The sequence below is a fragment of the Pogona vitticeps genome, chromosome 2, assembly GCF_051106095.1.
Source record: "Pogona vitticeps strain Pit_001003342236 chromosome 2, PviZW2.1, whole genome shotgun sequence".
In the NCBI taxonomy this organism is placed as follows: domain Eukaryota; kingdom Metazoa; phylum Chordata; class Lepidosauria; order Squamata; family Agamidae; genus Pogona; species Pogona vitticeps.
The window spans coordinates 32,709,248-32,729,243 of record NC_135784.1 but is presented as its reverse complement, the minus strand read 5'-3'; the positions used below and the strand labels follow the sequence as shown (position 1 = coordinate 32,729,243).

General features: G+C 43.8%; 2 protein-coding genes across 3 annotated transcripts; one reads left to right on the top strand and one right to left on the bottom strand.

Moving 5' to 3' along the window:
- Positions 1-3,855: 3,855 nt before the first annotated feature.
- Positions 3,856-8,516, top strand: LOC110088052 (uncharacterized). Of its 2 annotated transcripts, none has more exons than XM_020810107.3 (3): positions 3,856-5,068; positions 6,323-7,348; positions 8,310-8,516. In XM_020810107.3, the coding sequence occupies exon 2, from the start codon at positions 6,329-6,331 to the stop codon at positions 7,292-7,294; it is 966 nt and encodes a 321-aa protein (XP_020665766.2). In that variant the 5' UTR covers positions 3,856-5,068; positions 6,323-6,328; the 3' UTR covers positions 7,295-7,348; positions 8,310-8,516. The 2 variants fall into 2 exon arrangements, with proteins under 2 accessions (XP_020665766.2, XP_020665767.2); XM_020810108.3 differs by having other exon boundaries at positions 6,302-7,348.
- Positions 8,517-10,351: 1,835 nt separating this feature from the next.
- LOC110088040 (uncharacterized) lies at positions 10,352-19,262 on the bottom strand. The gene is made up of 2 exons (XM_072988863.2): positions 18,978-19,262; positions 10,352-16,397 (listed from the first exon to the last, which is right to left on the bottom strand). The coding sequence occupies exon 2, from the start codon at positions 16,384-16,386 to the stop codon at positions 14,914-14,916; it is 1,473 nt and encodes a 490-aa protein (XP_072844964.2). The 5' UTR covers positions 16,387-16,397; positions 18,978-19,262; the 3' UTR covers positions 10,352-14,913.
- Positions 19,263-19,996: the final 734 nt, after the last annotated feature.

Here is a 19,996-nt window from a genome sequence, read left to right as displayed (position 1 = left end):
TCTTTTGAGGTCAATGTTCTCAACCATCCAGCATGAGGAGATCGTGTAGGATGTGCAGCTCTCATTGGAAGGAGGCATTTTACCTTTCCCAAACTTTGTCACTCTAGATGGTTTTATTTTAAATAATTAATAAATAAGAATTTTGTTTAAATACTCTGTCTCTCTTCATAGGATGATAAATGTCAGCTGTGACAAACCCCCCCCCCCAAACTCAAACTATCAAGAAGTGTTATAGTGTTCGCAGGACTTTTGAGTGCCATACAACTTGACCTTGATGTAGTCTTTATTTGCAAGACAGAATCAGCTGCCTTCATCTTTGGACTTTCTTTATGTAGGGCAACTTACTAGGGCAAGTGTGACGACAAGCACCTGCGCTTCCAGATGTACCCTACACACCAGGCTTAGGAGGTACTATCTCCTGGTTGTGGAATCTGTAGAGCTTCCAGCTGTAAGGCTAAGCCTTGAGTCCTGGATCCAGCAACCTTCCACAGCTGCTGTCCTGGCTTTGCTTTCTTCTTTTACCACCATGTCAGAGCCCTCTCTGCTGCTTAAGATTGGAGTGATATGTGATTTATATCTTACTTCCCTCCATAACTCAGGAGATTTAAGACTGGAGACAGTGGCAAAGACATACCGTAATGGGCTTATGGGGAGGAAGGATCTCTCCATTCCACGTAGACGTTCAAATCATCCGGAGTGCCAAACATTGAAAACCAGTTGGCAATCTTCTTTTGCTTCCTTCAAATCATAGCAAATGTGCCCTGCTGCCTTTGGGAGACTTTTTGCTTGTTCTGCAAAATTTTGGGATTCTGGACCTGTTCTCCAAAGTCACTGGGAGCCAGGATTGTGTTCTTTACAAATCATACTGTTCCCAACCATCAGTCAGATTGTAGGATGTGTTGTCCTAGAGCACATGTGTCAAACTCAAGGCCTGCAGGCTGAATCTGGCTCCCCAGGCCATTTCATGTGGCCTTCACAGTGCTGCCTGTTACTGTGCGGTATACAATATGCAGGCATTTACTCGGTCACCCATAATGCTCTGCAAGGATGCTGGGAATCTGCCCAGTGGGACTTCTTATCCCAGCATTCAAAGCAGTGAATAGTCAGAAAGTGCAGCCGCTTGGGCAGCGTACAGCACCTTGGGAAATGTAGTCCTCGCTATTGCCCACTCCCATTCTTATCTGCTTGCCATTATTTCTTGACTTTGATCACAGACTTTTACTTTCAGAGCTAGTTATTACTTACGTTATTACTAAAACCAGTAATAATCGAATGAGGAGGATTATATTTAATATGATAAAGAGTAGATACATTTATATAGTCTTACAGATACAACCGGCCCTTTGAGGGCTACGATCATGCCAATGCGGCCTAAGATGAAATTGAATTTGACACCTCTGTCCTAGAGTATCTGAAATCCATCTGGAAAGTACCAACTTAGAGAAGACAATGCAACTTTAAAATGACTAAAAGGGTACTCCGTAAGGATTCTGGGACAAAATGTGTGCAGTTGTGCACTATTAGGGAACAATAGTGAGACCAAAAATCCCATTCTTTGCAAATCCCACAATTTATTTTACAAACAACTAGTTAATGGTGCAATTGATGAATTAATTAAAGTCAACAAAGCTGGTTAAATCCAAAAATATCAACGAGAATTTAATTTCTCCATTTCTACCTACCGGCTTTAATGAATTAATTTTTAAATCTAGCATCCCAAGCTCTGATCCTTCCTTAGCTTCTTAAGGAGGCTTATCCTAAAGTTATCCCCACTGTGGACACTCTTCTCAATATAATGGATTTTTTAAGATGCAAAAACACTACATATAATACAGATTTACATATATATGATATTTATGGTGTGTGTGTGTGTGCGCGCACACACACACACACATTGTTGTTATGTGCCATCAAGTTGCCTCTGATGTATGGTAGCCCTATTAATAATTGACGTCCAAAAGGCCCACTCATTAATAGACCCAATCAACTCCTGCAGACTCGAGACCATGGCTTCCTTTATGGAGTCGATCCATCTCATGTTCAGTATTCTGCTTTCCCTACTGTCTCTATTTAAAAAAAAATTTCAGTGACTTTTCTCTACTCATGACATGACTCGTGAATCTCAGTCTATATACACAACATAAACATAAGCTGACCTTGCAACCATGTGCCTGTAAAAACAGCAGGGCTCTCAGAAGCATTGGATTTAACCTGGAGGACCGTCGTCAGAGAGTTCAGCTTGGGGAGATGTCGCTGCTCCATGGACTCTCAATTGTGGAGTCCTGCAGGGGCTCAATCATCTCCCCAATGCTATTTAATATCTTTATGAGGCCGCTGGGGGAGGTCATCAGGAGTTTTGGAGCTTCGTGTCCCCAATATGCAGATGACACTCAGCTCTATCTCTCCTTCCATCCTTCTGCAGTGTATGCCGTATCGTCCCTTGAGCACTGCCTGTATGCGGTGCTGGGATGGATGAGGGACAACAGATTTCCGGACAAGATGGAAATCCTGTGAGTGGGGGTCCCTAGTGTCTGTGGTCTGGGTGCCTCCCGATCTTTTTTGGGAGGCACTCTTTCCATGAAGGATGAGTTTCGTAGCTTGAGCATGCTTTTGGATCCATCACTATCAATGAAATAGCATCTGTGGTCCGATCCGTTTATTTCCACCTAAAGCGGATTGCACAGCTATGTTCCTGCCTTGACACGCTTGTTCATGTGCTGGTAGTCCTGAGATTAGACTACTGTAATGCCCCTACATGGGGCAGCTCCTTGGGACTGCTACGGAGACTGCAACGGGTCCAGAACACGGCGTCCAGACTTCTGAGTAGGGTTAGAAAATACCAAATATCTCCCCCACCCTGGCCGCCTTACACTGGCTACCTGTTTGCTTCCGTACCAGTTTCAAGGTGTTGGTATTAACCTATAAGGTTTGGGACCTTGATATCTGGCCGAGCGCCTCCTTCCAGTTAGCTCTGCCCGTCCTATAAGATCCTCGCAGGCAGGGAGGCTGAGAGTTCTGATTCCAAGAGAGGCCCAGAAAACAACCACTAGAAATCGGGCATTTTCGGCAGTAGCGCCTCAATTATGGAAAGCTCTTCCAACCGAAGTCCGCCTGGCCCCTTCAGTGGGCACATTGAACAAACTACACCATGATACAATAGTGCCCGATAATATAACTCTATCATACCACCATGCTCCATGTTTTTGTATTTTTCTACGTTTTTAATTGTACTTATTGCATTGTAATTTTATCCTCATTGCACTTTATGACTTTTGATTTTCACCCCTATGTATTGATGTATTTGCTATTTTGTTACTTTGTTGTTTTATGTTACTTGTTGTGTAAGCCCAGAGTGGCCTTGGCTGCCCTATGGGCCGTATATATAAATCGAATAATTAAAGAAAGAAAGAACAAACAGGTCAAACAGCAGTTTCCCCTGAGATGTGGCAGGCAGGACTGGGGAAAACCTCCGAGCAGAGGAGGGCTGATGATGGCTCCTAGGTCTAGTGGGTAGAGCGTGTGTCTATCAGAGGCAGGGCCAAGCGCATCTACTTTGTCACTTAACTTCTTCTCTCACAGTTTAAGTGTACTCTGTGTCCCATCTTGGTTGGGAAGTGTATTGGGGGTTAGGTGGGCCCACCTAGCTAAATGATAAAATCATCCCTTCTTCCTAGACTAACTTTCTCTGTGTACTTTCAATAGCCCTGCCAGTCTGTCACAGGAGGAAGAATAATGTAGAGTAGTGGTTAGAGTGTTGAGTGGAGAAATCAAGGTTTCAGCTTCAACTTAGGTGTGAAATTTGAGGAGTGCCCTAAGACCATTCTTTCTCAACTTGACTTAGTTCACATGGTTGTTTGAATTAATTGGAGGGAAGGTGGGGTATAAATGAAAGGACTTACCGTACTTATACAGGAAATAACCTCTGGGCATCTTCAAAGCTAACATTGAGTAATTGTTGTAAGCTGCCCAGAGATCTTTGGGTAGTGTGGGCAGCATATAAGATAGATAGATAGATAGATAGATAGATAGATAGATAGATAGATAGATAGATAGATAGATAGATAGATAGATAGATAGATAGATAGATAGATAGATGGATAGATGGATGGATGGATAGATGGATGGATGGATGGATGGATGGATGGATGGATGGATGGATGGATGGATGGATGGATGGATGGATGGATCTGTCATAGACAGTTCTGGTCTAAATCAGGGGCTAACCCATGCCTCCCACCCACCCCATACAGCCCATACATAGATGGGCTGTATGTAGACAAGAAATGAGAGAGAGAACATAATAAGAAAACAAGGCTCCCTGAAACATACAACAATGCTGGGGAACATGGAAGGCAGTAGGAAAAGAGGAAGACCGAATACAAGATGGATTGATTCAATAAAGGAACCTCATCCTAGAGTTTGCAAGAGCTGAGCAGGGCAAATAATTCCTAGTCTATTGATACAATAAGGGGAGGGGGATAGAAAGACGGGAGGGGGATAATACATCCCACTCTTTTCAATGTATTATTAGACAAATGCTTCCAGATCTGTAAAACCCAGTTTTCATACACATTTGTTAAATTTGCTTTTTCTGTCGTTTCATTTTTTAAAATATATATATTATACCTTTCTATACATATACAAAAAGAGAAGATGGAATCTTTAGACCTGCTTTGACATTTTAATTTATATACCTGCCTTTTGTCACTTGCTCCTTAAAGGCTCGCAGGTACGGCCACTGTTAAAATAGTCACTGTTAAAATAGTTTATAATCACAGCTAAACAAGGATTCTAATCCATAGCTTTCCAATCTAACGGTCTAACCATTATCTCCACTCTCTTTTTTCCTGTAACTTTGCTTTTAAGAAGCATCTGCAGAGGGATGAGAAAGAAGGTTCTTCTATATAATCCATCACCACCATCATCATGACCCCACCCAGAGGAGCAGAAGGTGTATATAAAATGAATTCCATGGGGGGTTATGGGTCTCTTCTGGAAGTGCCCTAGATCGAAGTTCCAGGCAGAAGCAAAAAGTGGTTATACCAAAAGAATCTGCATACTTGGAGAGGTAAGGGAAGTGCTTTGTGCTGTTTATATGAAATTATTTAAAACTGAGAGCTATTAACTACAACTGTTAATGATTCTCTGTTTGTTACAAATTATTCCTTCATGTTTTCTTAAGGAAACTATTTATAGTTCTCTTATATAAAAATGCTTTTTGTTTTGTTTGCTGGGTGTTTGTTCTTGAAGAATCATGGTTCTGGATTTTCTCCTCTAGCTTTGCTCCTTCCTGTACATCTCAGGGCTCCTCATTACCCTTCTTCCCACTCTTTATAGGGCCTCGTGTACTTTTAATAGTAGCTGAAAATAAAACCAGCCCACCAGTCTGTATTCTTGTATCTCAATGCGAGAGGGAATGTGTCAGGTTGTACCTGGCCTGTATAGTCTGGTTTCTCTTCAGATTTTCTAAATCTTACTTGGCCTGCAGATGTTAATGATACATGCCTGAGGAGGAAGAGAAAGTGGGGGGGGGGAAGAGACCAGTCCTGGACATAAGTAAACTGGGTGGTTTTCTGGAAATACTTCAGTTCTAGAACAGGAAGCAAATCCAGCAAAATAAAAAGCACAGCTGTAGGACCTTTATGGTGTATATACAGCTGTTTAAGGCATTTTTTTAAAAAAAATCCTTGTCAATATATGTGTGTTTAAGGCACATGTTTTTTATGGTGCACACTATTTAAACTGCCCACTAACCAAACTTCTCTTACTAGTGTAATAAGAATAAGAATTAGGCTGATTTTGACTTACAGCAACCCTTCCCAGAGTTTTCTAGGTAGGGAATCCTGCTCAGAAGTGGCTACCAGTCCCTTTTTCTGTGGGCACTCTAGAACTATGCAGCTTTCCCAAGGCTACACAGGTTGGGTCTTGTTGTGGGAAGCTCAGTGAGGAATCAAACTCCCAGCTTCTGGCTCCATAACCAGGTATCAATCCAGCCAGCTGACTGGTGTCAAAGTAATTCTGCACATGGTTGAAGGCACCTTTTTTTAAAGGTCCCAGGACCTTCAATGGCAAACTTTGGCAGTCCTCCCTTTCAAGTCCTGTCTTTCTACTAGCTACCTCACAGGTAAAAGCATTATGAACAAAGTATTTCCTTTATTTAATCAGGACAAATGAAACCTTTTCCTGATCAGTTTCAGCTCTAAAAGATACAGACCCTGCCTTTCAAAACAACAACAATAGGCCATTGCCCATATCTGTGGTTTCCACTTTTTGTGGACTAAGGCTTGCATTCTGTAAGAAGTCTGACCTCTTGGTTCTGCAGTGACCCATGGAGCCTCCTGGTGATGGAGTAAGAGGACGAGGAACCTCTGATGCCGAGAATGAACCTGGCCTTCTTGCTATAGTCCAGACGGTTCAGAAGAGCTACCAGTGCCTAGAATGTGGGAAAAGCTTCAGGAGGGGCCCAAGCCTCTTGACACACCAGAGAATCCACACAGGCGAGAGGCCCTATCAGTGTCCAAAGTGTGGGAAATGCTTTACTCAGCAATCAAGCCTTACCATTCACCTGAGAATCCACACTGGGGAGACCCCTTACCCCTGTCCTCAGTGCGGGAGATGCTTCCGGCAAAGTTCCAACCTCCTTAAACACAAGCAGCTCCATGAGGGGGTGAGACCCCATCTGTGCGCAGACTGTGGGAAATGTTTTGCACAGCGCTCTAACCTTCTCATTCATCAGCGAATTCATACGGGCGAGATGCCCTATCTGTGCTCCGACTGCGGCCAAACGTTCAGGCAGCATCGAAGCCTGCTTGTCCACCAGAGGTTCCACAAGGGGCACCAGTCCTGCAGTTACAATTGCCCAGAGTGTGGGAAAAGCTTCATGCAGAGCTCTGACCTGGTGAAGCACCTGAGGGTCCACACGGGGGAGATGCCTTACAGCTGCCTGCACTGTGGGAAGAAATTCCGTTATATTTCCAACCTCAACAGGCACAAAAGAACCCACACAGGGGAGAAGCCTCATGCTTGCCGGCAATGCGGCGAATGCTTTAGCCACTTGTCCAGCCGAAATACCCACGAGAGGATTCACACGGGAGAAAGGCCCTACGGTTGCGCCGAATGTGGGAAGATGTTTATTTCCAGTTCAAAACTTGCGAGGCATCTCAGAACCCACGCCAAGCAAATGACCTACATCTGCAATAAGTGTGGGAAAAGCTTCTGTCATCACTTGCACCTTATGAGGCACCAGCGACTCCACAAGGCTTGGAACTCTCGCTCCAGAAGGAAAGAAAAATGAATGACAAGCCGGGCTTTGCAAAGCTGAATTTGACAGATTCACCCATTCTACCAGGTAATCCATTATGTACCTACAGCAGCAGATGAGGGTGCTTCCAAAGCTTAGAAGCAACAGATACCAAGTTACTTATAATAAACTAGTGAGGATTATAATTCCGTGGCTGGTTAATCCTGGGACCTGTTGTCTAAAAAATAACTTTTCGAAATATAGCTCATAAGCAGTTCCTTTTCCTAATAAGAAAGCTATAACTTATTTTTCAACTATAACTTAATGGATGAAATACAGTACAGTAGTAAGTCACAATAAAGTAGACTCATTGAATCCATGTGATTTGGTGAGTCAACAGCTCTGCAATTTGCATTTCTTCAGTAGGCCTACTCTAATTGTAACTTACTATTGAATTTCAACCATTGAGAGAGAACCTCACACCTTTTGCAGATTGATTGTAATGTTGAGCTTAGTTTTATAGATACAGGATATGATGCTCAGTGGTGGAGGAGAAATATCACATGCTTCAAGTGTAGGCTGGGGCGCATCTCATAAACTGTGTTTACATGTGTATGTCTTTAAACATAATCAAAAGGAATCAATCCAAGAACCAGGGAAGTGTTACTTCTCACAAATGTTATCAATAACAGCAATGAACTACTTTGGGAGTAGATTAAAAATGCCTGTGTAATAGCATTATAATAATACTGGCATGTGGTATTTCTATCATTTCTGTGCTTTGCTTGTGTCAAGTATTGTCTGCCATTCTATTGGCCATATCTCAAGGATGATGTCATGGGGCAGTGATTCCTAACCTTGGGTAACCCAGTTCTTAGACAAAAACTCCCAGAAGCCTTCACCACCAGCTGTGTTAGCCAGGATTTCAAGGAGTTGTAGTCCAAGAACATCTGGGGACCTAAAGTTGGGAATCACTGGCAGATGACTTTTTAGAGCACAGATTTATAAACTGGAATGCCTTCTGGTAGACTGATCCAGCAATGCAATCTACACATTCTTCTCTGGGCAGATACTCCAAAGAAGAACCATACCCGACGACTTATCTACTGTATTCTTGTAAAGAGATTCTGGAGGTCTTCGAGTCTCACTCTTCAGTACCACCCCAGAAGTTGCGAGAAACAATTTCTATTAGCACAAAGACTTGGATCGAGAGAGGAACTCAGTGATGAGAAACACTTCTGGAGCTGCTGAACTAAATCTGAAACAAAACCTTTCACTCATGCGTCTAGTGTAATTTCCTTCCTCTCCCCAACCCAACCTTTATCTCTAAAGTCACCATCCAATCCATTGTATTGATGCAACCAGCTTGGTCTTGTGGTTGGTTGAAGATTAGCTACAGCAGTAGTCCCCAATCTTGTGCCTCCAGATGTTCTTGGACTACCACTCCCAGAAGCCTTCACCACCACCACTGCTGGCCAGGATTTCTGGGAGTTGAAGTCCAAGAACATCTGGAGGCCGAAGGTTGGAGACCACTGAGCTACAGCATGGCACTGATACCCATTCAGCATTTTGGAACAAATGTGGTTCAACGCAAACGGGATTTGCTTTGTTTGGGACTTGGGAACATACTTTCTATGGATTGTAATGATAGAAAAAGAACAGTATAGGCCTCCCCCCCCCAAGTAATCCTATTTACCATGAGACTACATCAGGGTACCACACCCAAGCATACTCATCAGAAGAGGTGACTATACACTCCCTCTGTATGTTGCTGGATAACAATTCCCATTGTCCCTTGCCATTGGCTATGCTAGCTAGACCTGATGGGACAGCAACATCTAGGTGGCCACACATTTCCCACCAGCAGCCGTCTGTGAATCATGCTTTCCTACAAAAGCTTGTTGGAGGGAGTTCTGAATCTCACAAGAACTCCCAGAAAAGATGAAATGCTATATAGTTCTCCCTATACAAGTAGGATTCTATGGGGGAACTCTGCATAGTGAAAAAAAGAGAGGAAGAAGGGACATCCTCTATGTATTTTATTTTGAGGTTATTTTTCTTGATATTTCAGGTAGCTGCTAATAGCGATCAATCCCTCGCTGCCTCCAAGGAGTTCATTTATTTCTCAAAGAGTAGTGGATCCTTAAATTTTGCCTGTGTGAAGTTTTGCATGAATGCCCCTAAATTTCCTGGAAATGGCAAAGGATATTTAACCATTTAAATCCACAAGCCCACTGACCATGGCTGCCCCCTTTGCTATCAGTCTGAGAAAGGAATCTCTCACTGTTGTCTGTGGAAACCTTCTTTCTGAGCCCAAAGCAGGAGGAATGGTGCTGGATGTGACTAAATACTGCCAACACCCCAACATATATTCTGCTATCTCAGGGAGAATATTGGCCATAATGCTATAGCTTACATAGGCTGCTGAAAGTACAGCAGTGTCACATGGAGGTGAATTGCCACTAATTAAAAACTTGTTCTTTGTATTCCTCCTCATGCGCCAACATCCATGACTGGCACACAATGAGGATTACAGCCCGCAATTCCTTACTAGCAGCCATTTGCCACTCTGATTTCTGTCATCACACTTTCCAGTGTATGTAAGCAAAAGGATTCTGGTCAGTAGTAATTAAAAATATCTGCTATTATTGCTATAAGGAATTTAATGTCAAGAGTGACCCTCTGGTTTTTCAAGTCTTTTTTCTGTCTTTTTTAATTTAAATATTGACTGCTTGCTGGTTATTTTCTCTGCGTGTTTTTCCCACTACAATAAAGATAGAACTCATTCAGGCAACATTTTTCCTCCCATGGTTTTGGCATCTGCCTCATACTAGGGACCCCCTCCATTCTGTGCTGGTAGGTAGGGTTCAAGCGCCAGAGCGCTGAAGCGAAAAGATTGCCATTTTGATTAAACTGACTTGCCTCTAGTATGGGATAGGCAACTTCAGAGAATTCTGGGCTTCTTTCCTTCCCACAAGAAGTCCTGGCGGCTGCCCCAAATTTTACAGAACAGTGCCTGAGATCCTGTAGAGCAGCAATGCTGGAGAAACTGTGACAGGACTGAAGCACTATTCAAAAAGCTGCTCACAGATAGCAGGCAGACAAGGCAAACACATTTAAAACAAACTTTATTGACATACTATCATAATAAACCAGAATACAATAAATCTGAAACGGAGAAGTCCAAGACTACTGGGATAACAGCTTAAGAAATAATATCACAGGTAGAAGAACAACAGACAAGAGATATAACAAAGCTGATCGATAAACAAATCAAAGAGGCAGGAAGCTTAAGGTAAATCTAACCCAGACAGGATTATTTTTCTTCCCAGTACTACCTCCCTTCAGTTCAATGGATGAGGCTCTAAAGAAAGTACAACTCTGATCATCTGTGTATCTGGATCCATTAACTAGCAGGAAAAGTCCAATGCTCAGCAAAATTAATGAGTATCTCAGTCCAGTGCATACATCCTTATACTGTACTCAAATGTGTATACACTAAAACGTCCAGATAACTAGCCGAACATAATTCTCTACATGAACACTTTAACTTGTACACTGTCTCTCATCTTGGGCTTTGCTTTTAGCACTGGCTAACTTGCAGGTTGTATTTGATTTAAATCAAATTGTGAATCAAAATTTAAATCACGATTTAAATTTAAAAAATCAATTTTTTGATTATTTAAACTTAAAAATTGTGTTTTTTTAAAAAAAAATTAAATCATTATTTAAACCAACTTGGTTTAGAAAAATAATAATTGATTTTTAAGCACTCTGCAACTGAGTGTAACCACTATTATCTTTAAAGAAAGTCATCTAGTGCAATACATAGTGTGTAGTGGGCCTATAATAAGATAGTTTGCTGCTGCCAAAAGTGCCACCACTGGGTAGCACTGTGGCGGTTTTTGTTTTTTTACTGGCAGGAGATTTCTGACAGAGGTTTATTTTCTACAGTAATTCCGTTCGAGTTCAGGCTGCCATAACTGAGGCCAAACGTTAATTGCCATTGCACACCTGAACTACTTCACAGTTCTGATTTGCAGGGGGAAATTATTCACATTATAGAAGTTGACTTGTATATGCAATGGAGGGATTAATACCACTATCATATCCTTTTAGCTTTAATACTAGGTGGTTAAACATATACAGTACACTATCTAGAAAAATCTACAGGATCCACAGGCAATTGGACCATAAAAGGGAAGAAAACACAGAATCAGCTCACAGGAAATGATGCACCAATCTTGCACTCTTGAGGTTGAAGAACTGTTAACAACATGATGGAAAAACGTGTGTTTTTTTTTTTTAAATGCAGTCTCTTACTCTCATACGATGTGCTACCTTTATCAAAAATTAGACATGGGGAAATCCTGCACTGCCCAGGCTTTATAAAATTGGAAACCCTGGGGAATCTTTAGCTTTCTAGATATTTGGGCTTACAATTTTCTTCCACCCCACTCAGGATGACCAGTGGGAAGAGGATAGGAACTGGCTCAAAACACCTAGAGGACCAAAGGCTGCTCCAGCCCTAAGCTATATTATTAGGCTGTGAGAAAACTAAAGTTTCAGTAAACTTACAGGCCCAGCCAGAAAGAATGTAGTGAAATTCAATCAGTGCAGCACTTATGTGCCTGCAATTTATGCCACACCACATGTGCAAAAGATCTAGCAAATGGCCGAGAGAAAGCTACTGAAGTAGCCCACCTCTCATCAAAAACAAATTATCGTAACCTTTGTTTTCAATTTTACCTATATTACGTAAATTTTAAAATGTGCGACGCTCTGATACAAAGAAAGAAGCCAGAAAGACTAGCTGAGCTAGCAGTGCCCAGAACACAGAGGTGCTAAATTCTAAACACTTCTCTTTGCTCCAGGAAGGACCTCTGGAAAAGTTACTGGGCCACATGCGCTGGGGAGAGCAGCAGACCCAAAAGAAAGCTCTGGTACTTATGATACACCTCGAAGCGGGTGTCTTTACAGCAGAGGAGTATACAGAGAGAAAATACGGGCTGCCTGCCTCTTTCCTGCTTCTCAGCCTCAGAAGAAGGGAAGACACCAATCTGGATTAGCTACAAGCCTTTCCACACTTGAATTTTAATGACCCATCACACTCCTAATTCATTCTGAAAAAATGAAACTGTATCAACTTATTTTCATACTTTATGCCAAAATAAGGGTTTCCAAATTATATCCCAAGTCCTGTAACAATCTGGGGAAAACATGGTTTTGAGATAACTTTCTAGACCTCTCCCACTTAATTCGTCTTATACTAAAATACAACAGGATACACAGATCAATCCGTTATTGAAACTCAAGACTGCTCTCGAATGATAGGAGATAGATGTGTGATGCAGCAAGAGACCGACCCATTTTTCAAACCTACATTTTCACATATGTGGCCAAAATATAATGGAGACTGTCATCCTTAGTATGCAGCTCCTGGCAGTCTCTTCACGCTAATCTTTGGGGCTTAAGAACTTCCAAATTGTCTGCTTTCCTAGCTGAATATGGACAAACAACTTACTGGTGCCATAACACTATTTTGCAGTGCAGCTGAATATCTTAGGAACTCATTTGTGCAAATCACAGCAATAGACTGCAGTGGAGGCTATCATATATAAATGTTCACAAATACACTGTGTTTAAAAAAAAACTTTTTTGTGCCACTTTTTTTCAGATCACTCCTATCTGTATGTACTTGTTAAACCATCTTCCCTTCCCCATCTCACAGAATGTATTCAATGAATATTTTTGTGACAATCACAGCTTGGTGGGGGAGAATGAGGGGAAATGTTAAGAGTACAGGTCCCAGAATCCCCCAGCCACGGATTCTGGGAGTTGTAGTCCAAAAACATCCCCAAGTTCCACTAAATAAGTGAAACATACACTGTGACCAACAGAGGATTTCATGCTTGATTTACGAGTAGCTACCCAATTATCTTTTCAGTCCTACTAATGAAGTAAGTCCTGCTGATTTCAATGAGACTTACTCCCAGATAAGTTTGCTTAAGTTGACTAAGATATTGGGTACATCTTGGGTATCTCCCTACCTTCCCCTAAAAAGTGCATTGGTTAGCAAGAGAAAAAAAAGATTAAAGCAACAACACAAATAAAGCAACGGGAAAGGATCCATGGAAGATAACTATGGAAGAGAATAATGTTCTTTTTAATCTTATAGAAACAGCTGCATTAACATTTCTATCATACTAGGTGTTTTTAAAGTTTTATATATTTGAATTGAAATTCATTGGAGGTTAATATTTTTTTAAATGCACATTGGAGTAAAAACAAAGGGCAGTGATTCTTTCCTGCATAGGTGTAGACAGGAATGGCTACAGAGGCTAAGAAAGCAATTTTTCTCCTTCTCCCACTTCAGGACATGAGCATAAACATAGGTGCAGCCACAGCACCGAGCCACCCGAGAAAAAATGGAGACCTTTGCACAGCCCACATCATCATCCAGCCCTGAACTCCTGTGCTTGAACTCCTTGATGAAGCAGAGGGCAATGCTTCTTTTAAAAAAATCCCTTTCTTTGGCTACAGCTCCTTTGCCAAGTGGCCATCCTGGCTGATGGGTTCTGGAAATTGTAGTCTAGCAAAGGAACTTTTCCAAGGTCTGGCAGAGGCGACAAGGATACAGAAGGTGCTCCAAAGGTCTCCACTCTATAGACTAGCCAGGGGCAAGTCCTGCACACATAATCGCAGGCTCATGCAGAGAAAAAAGCTGGGAGGGGTTGCATGATAACAACTCTCGTTATGTTATAGCGGTTACTTCTCTGTACTGACCCTACAGGCAAGAATCAGACCTTATAAAATAAATTAAATAATTTTAATTAATGCCTTAAAGCTCCACACTATTCAACTAAAATCCTTTATTTATATTGAGCGCAATTTGTTGGTGCTGTTGTTTTAAATTGCCCAGATTAAGGATACACTGCTATTAGACACCAAACAGCAGAATATTGTGAAACAAATAACTGTGCTTAGAAGAAAAAAATTCTGTGTCCATGTCTACATTAAACTGTTCTCCAAGCCATGACTTCCCACTAAGGAACTGAACAAAGGGATGCTCGTTTTATATATGGATTTATGTGGAGGAAGAGACACCAAAACGTAGAATGAAATAATTATTTGGAAAAGTTAAATTAGCAACTATCTGGGGCAAGCATTTTTTTTCTTGCTTGCTTCATCATGCCCAGGGATCCAACTCCATCTGTACTTCTTTTTTTTTTGTTTCATCCTGCTTTCAAAACACTTCTTTAACAGCTGCATCATCCCACTTTTGTACTCTTCCCCAGTGACAAATGAAGACAAATTTTTTAAAACCTGAGGAATGACACATATTCTCATTACCCCCATCCAACTGCATTCCCAAGGATTCCTGTGGAGAACCATCAAACAGTTTTTTAAATGGCTTTTAAAATTCCGATACGTCTGATGGTCCTGGGTCACGAGCACTGGCGTCCTGTCATTCCTTAGGCCAAAGCACGCTTGCTTAGCTATGCACAGCAATGCGAAAAACAGCTCACAGACTCCAGAGTTTTGTCAAGATGAGACTTGCTCGAGCCTCCCTTTTCAACTTCCCACAGTGAACGGAGGATCGTCCCTCTGTTACTAGAAAGGAGACACTTCGTGTCCCGCTTTTTAGCCACCTAGTTCCTAAGAATCGGGAATCAAGAAAGACATTCCACTTTTATTTCACCCATGTGGATAGACTGAGACGCATCGGTGACGACTGGCTTAGATTCTGCGAGGTTGGTTGTCAAAACTACTGTGTCACTGCTCTGCTTATCAAAAGGGGCTTTCTTCTCTTCTTGGCCCCAGAGATGCTCAGGAGCCGGGCCCCAGGCTGTTGTCCCAGGCGACGTGTTGGTCTCTGGCAGGGCCGTTCCAAGACTTCCGTCCTTAACATGGACTCTCTGATGGGATACAAGGCGTGAACTCCGAGCGAAGCACTTTCCGCAATCGGCACAAGTGTACGGCTTCTCCCCAGTGTGAATCCTCTGGTGAGTGACTAGATCGGCGTTGATCCGGAAGCTCTTCCCACAGATGTGACACTCGTAAGGCTTCTCGCCCGTGTGGATCCTCTGGTGCTTAATCAGGTCTGAGCTGTAGCTGAAACTTTTGCCACAGATGCCGCAGGGGTAGGGCCTTTCCCCCGTGTGGACCCTCTGATGGCAGATCAGATGGGAGCTTCGCTTGAAACCCTTCCCACAATCAGGGCATTCGTACGGCTTTTCTCCAGTGTGGTTTCTCTGGTGGGTCACCAAGTCATAGTTGACCCGGAAGCTCTTCCCACAAATGGAGCACTCATACGGTTTCTCGCCCGTGTGGACCCTCTGATGCCTGATGAGATGGGAGCAATCCCGGAACCGCTTCCCACAGATGCCACACGGATAGGGCCTTTCCCCCGTATGTACTCTCTGATGGGAGATGAGGTGCGAGCTTCGCGTAAAGCTTTTCCCACAGTCGGAACAAATGTAAGGCTTCTCTCCCGTGTGGCTCCTCTGATGGTTGACCAAATCGTAGTTGGAACGGAAGCTCTTCTCACAGATGATGCACTCGTAAGGCTTTTCCCCCGTGTGGACTCTCCGATGAGACATCAGCTGCGAACTCTGGGAGAAGCCCTTCCCACACTCCAGACAGATGTAGGGCTTCTCTCCGGTGTGGACTTTCTGATGGGCAACCAAGTCAGAGCTGAAAAGGAAGTTCCTCCCACACTCCAGGCAGGAGAAAGGCTTCTCGTCCGTATGGCTGTGCATGTGCTCCACCAAATCTATCTGCTGGCTGCACCCTTTCCCACACACAGGGCAGGTAAAGGGTTTATCTTCTTTGTGGACTCTCTGATGCTCGACGAGGCAGGAACTCCCATTAAAGCATTCGCCACAAACGGGACAAATGTACTGTGTTTGTGTTCCCACAGCATCGCTCAGGAGAATGCCTCCATTGACAGGGAAAGGGTCATTCTTCGGTGCTGAGGTGACGTTTCTCGGCTCTGTCTCTGAACTGGTCTCACTGATTTCACCTCCGTCCAGGTCCGGGGCTGGAGAAACATGCCTCTGGCAACTTTCTGAAGGCATCTCTGGTGATTCAGCTGCCTTATGGCCTCCTTGCCGGGAAGTCCCTTCCTCTTCCTCGTTCACCATCTTTTCACTTACTGGAGAGAAAAAGAAGCCAACAAGTAATTAGAATTATTCATAAACATTTGCCCTCGACTCTCAAACATTCAATCATATGTACTGTCTCAGTCATTCTAACAACACTACTGTATAAAGTGGGCAACACTGTAAAATGGAGAAGAAAGGCTGAGAGAACAGTGGGAAACCAAAGTGGGAGTTCAAAGCAGAGATGAAATTCAAAGAAAGACTTTTTGATTTGATGCCCCACCTGTGAAAGAAACAGGACAAAGAAACAACTTGCAACAACATGCAACATGGTACAGTGTGCAAAAAATTCTATGGAAAGTTTAAGGTAAGTCATGTGTCTTTAACAACAGAAGCAATCAACAAGAGTATAATTGCTGTATTAATTGGAAACTGTAGTTGGACGCAAAACCGTAATTTCCCATTCAAACGAGAAAGGAGCAAATTTTGTGGTTCTGGCTTAACAGTTCTTTTGTTAACAAGTGGTGATCATATGAAGTTTGATTGCATTAATTTAATACTGAATGGAGATTATAATTTCTTTTTTAAATTCTTACTGCATTATGTGTAACAATCGACAAAAATAAAACTGGGACGACAGGACTATCAGTAGTTGACTTACACCAAGCCAGTCTATTGGCCCAGTGATTTTCAGAACAGGGAAAGGGACTCCACATATTTAATTAGTCTTGGGAGAAAGGTAAGTAGAGACAGCCACCTTTTCAAAGGGATAACAAGACTCACTCCATTCGTACCTCAAATATAGTATATTCCTAATATTCCATATTACTGGCTATGCTAACTAGGGCTGAAGTGGGCTGGAGTTCAAAATTATCTAGAAGACTGCATTTTGTCCATTCCTGGATTATACCACCAGTGACATAAACCATGGCTAAGGCTAACTGAGAGTCCTATATAGGTTAAATTAACCAGGGTTTGCACCTAACAAATTATTATCTAAAGCTGATTTCCAATCCCTGTTAAGGACGGGTCATGCTTAGGCTGTTATTAACATCACTGCTGATGTCATGTTTAACAAAGGAAGGTGGGTCAGGGAAGAGGATATGCATAACCATGCAATCTGCTGCCCACTAACAGCAGCCCTCCATGACATCTATACTAATCTAACATCAAGTAGGGTCACAGTAATGCACTCAAGGTCAAGAAATCAGACACCACCTGATCTTCCTCATGGATTCACTACACTCCTCTCTGTAAATGTGATGAAAATTAATGCTTCCTTCACTCTCCATGCTTCCCTTTATTTTCTTTCAACAAGTGCAACTTTTATGTATTCAAACACTAACCATGAGGACTAGGACCTTGCTTTAAAAAATACACACTAGAAGCCAAACCTAAAAGCTTGTGCCAAGATCCTGCTCATGCTACCATCATATATATCTTTGACCTCCATTCAGAAACTATTGTTTCCATGTTATTGTATTACAGTATGTTTATAATTTGTCTAGTGCTAAGATTTGGATACAAATCAAGTAAGCCATCATTTAAGGCCTCAAGAGATCCTCAAATCATAACCAAAAAAAAGAACAACAACAACAACAAAATGCCAAACACTTCTCAGAATAATACACTTTTTTTTAAAAAAAAAGGAAGGCTACAGGGCCTCTTCATTGCTTATGGGCCTCCCGCATGTCTTAATCTGGCTGTGCTCTTGCCTTTCCTCCAATGGGCTCAAGATTATGTTCGTGGCCGCCCCAGACCTTATGGTCACAACAACCTTGTGAGGTAGGTCAGGTGTCTGGCCAAGGTCACCTCTGGACCTCCTAGTTCAGGGAGGGCAAGCAAGCCACCCATTTTTATTTTTATTTTTAAACAGGCTCTGCCCTCTCTGCCGGCGGCAACTCTTTCGGGGATGAAGGCAGGGCCTTCTTGGCCCCCCAGCTGTGCAGAGAAGGAAAAGGTCGAGAGGCGCTTCTGCACTTGGATCGGAGGAATGGTTTTCCTCGGCGCTTCTCTGCGGTCCTTAGGAAGCAAATCTCTCCGGAGCCGGAGGAGAGAAAGGACGCCGGTCTCCGTATCCTTTGTTCGGAAAAAAACCGATTTTAATCTTGACAGCCTTTCGAGAAGGGAGCCCAAAAGGGGGGGGGGGAGACCAAGCAGGGGACGCCGGCAAGGCCAGCGCTGACCCCAAGCAAAGGGAAAGCAGGGGCGGCAGGAGGAGGAGGAGGAGGAGGAGGAGGAGGAGGAGATCGAGAAGCAGGAAGCCTCCCTCGATCCCCAGCGAAAGCAGGATTAGCCCCAGAGGGATCAGGCGATAAGCAGCCCGGAGATCCCACCGGCCCAAACGGAGCAGCAGCCTGGACCGGCCGTGCAAAAGCTTTCCGCCCCCCCAGCCCCCCACCTCCAGTCACCACCGCCGCCGAAGCCGCGCAGGTCCCGAGATCCCGGGTTCCTCACCGGACAGCTGGGGCGTGCGATCGATCGATCCGTTCCGATTCCCTCCACCACCCCCCTCGCGCGCGCGCGCGCACAAAGGACCTCCTCGCCGCCAGCAAAGACGCCCAGAGCCGGGCGGACCCAGAGGAGACCCCCCCCCCCCGGGCAGGAGGGACCGATCCCGAAATAGCACGCACCGCAGTCGGAGCCACCCAAGCAAGCAGGCGGGCAAGCAAGCAAGCAAGCAGGCAGGTTTCCCAGTCGCCTTGCCTCGGCTGCTCCGGAGTGGGGGGTTCCTCGCCCAGCGGCCAAGGCTGGACTTGCTTTGCAAGTAGACGAGGCTTCGATCCCAAGCCAGCCAGCCAAGGCAGGCACGGGAGGGAGGGAGGGAGGGCAGACGGGCGGCCAGCCAATCGCTGCCGAGCTCGCGCTCTCCTCGGACGGGAGCTGAGTCAGGGCGCAGGAAGCGCGCCCTCCCCGCGGAAGGCCAGAGAAATAAACCAGCGACCTCTAGTGGCGCCTTGGCTTTTCCTCCCTGGGGGGGAGGGGAGAGAGAGAGAGAGATGGCGGTGGCTGTCCGCCGGCAGCAGCAGCCCCTTGGCCCGCCAGAGGTTTCTGGGACTGCCATTCCCAGCATTCCCTATTACGAGCGAAGTTGGCTAGGGATGATGGGAGATGTGGTCCAGAAACAATGGAAACGGATGTAGTTCCCCACCCACCCCGGCGTTACAGTGTAAAAACTCGCACCTTCTTTTTCTTGTTCCTTTCCTAGCAGACATGAGACGCTCTCGTGACCATCCTCACTAAAAACAGCTACTACTGTACCTGTGTGGGATTTTTAGATAGATTGTTGCACATTACTGCTTTGACTTAATTTTTAGTACTATTTGTGTTTTTTGTATACCTACTGGTCTTTGCCTTTGTATTGCCTGTTGATGTTGTAAATTGCCTCCTTATTTGATTGTAGTTTTAAATATTGTCTTCCAATTATGTTAACCACAGTTGTTTACTCACTGTTTTCAACTTTAAATATTGTGTATTCGCGAAGGCTTTCACGGACGGGATCTAATGGTTGCTTGTTGTGGGTTTTTCCGGCTCTTTGGCTGTGTGTTCTGAAGGTTGTTCTTAATGTTTCGCCAGTCTCTGTGGCCGGCATCTTCAGAGGACAGCACTCTGTGCTCTGGTGTACACACTAATCACCCATCTACAGAAAAAG

Excerpts from the sequence above, each read along its gene's own strand:
- LOC110088040 (XM_072988863.2), bottom strand. The coding sequence starts at position 16,386 with ATGGTGAACGAGGAAGAGGAAGGGACTTCCCGGCAAGGAGGCCATAAG.
- LOC110088052 (XM_020810107.3), top strand. The coding sequence starts at position 6,329 with ATGGAGCCTCCTGGTGATGGAGTAAGAGGACGAGGAACCTCTGATGCC.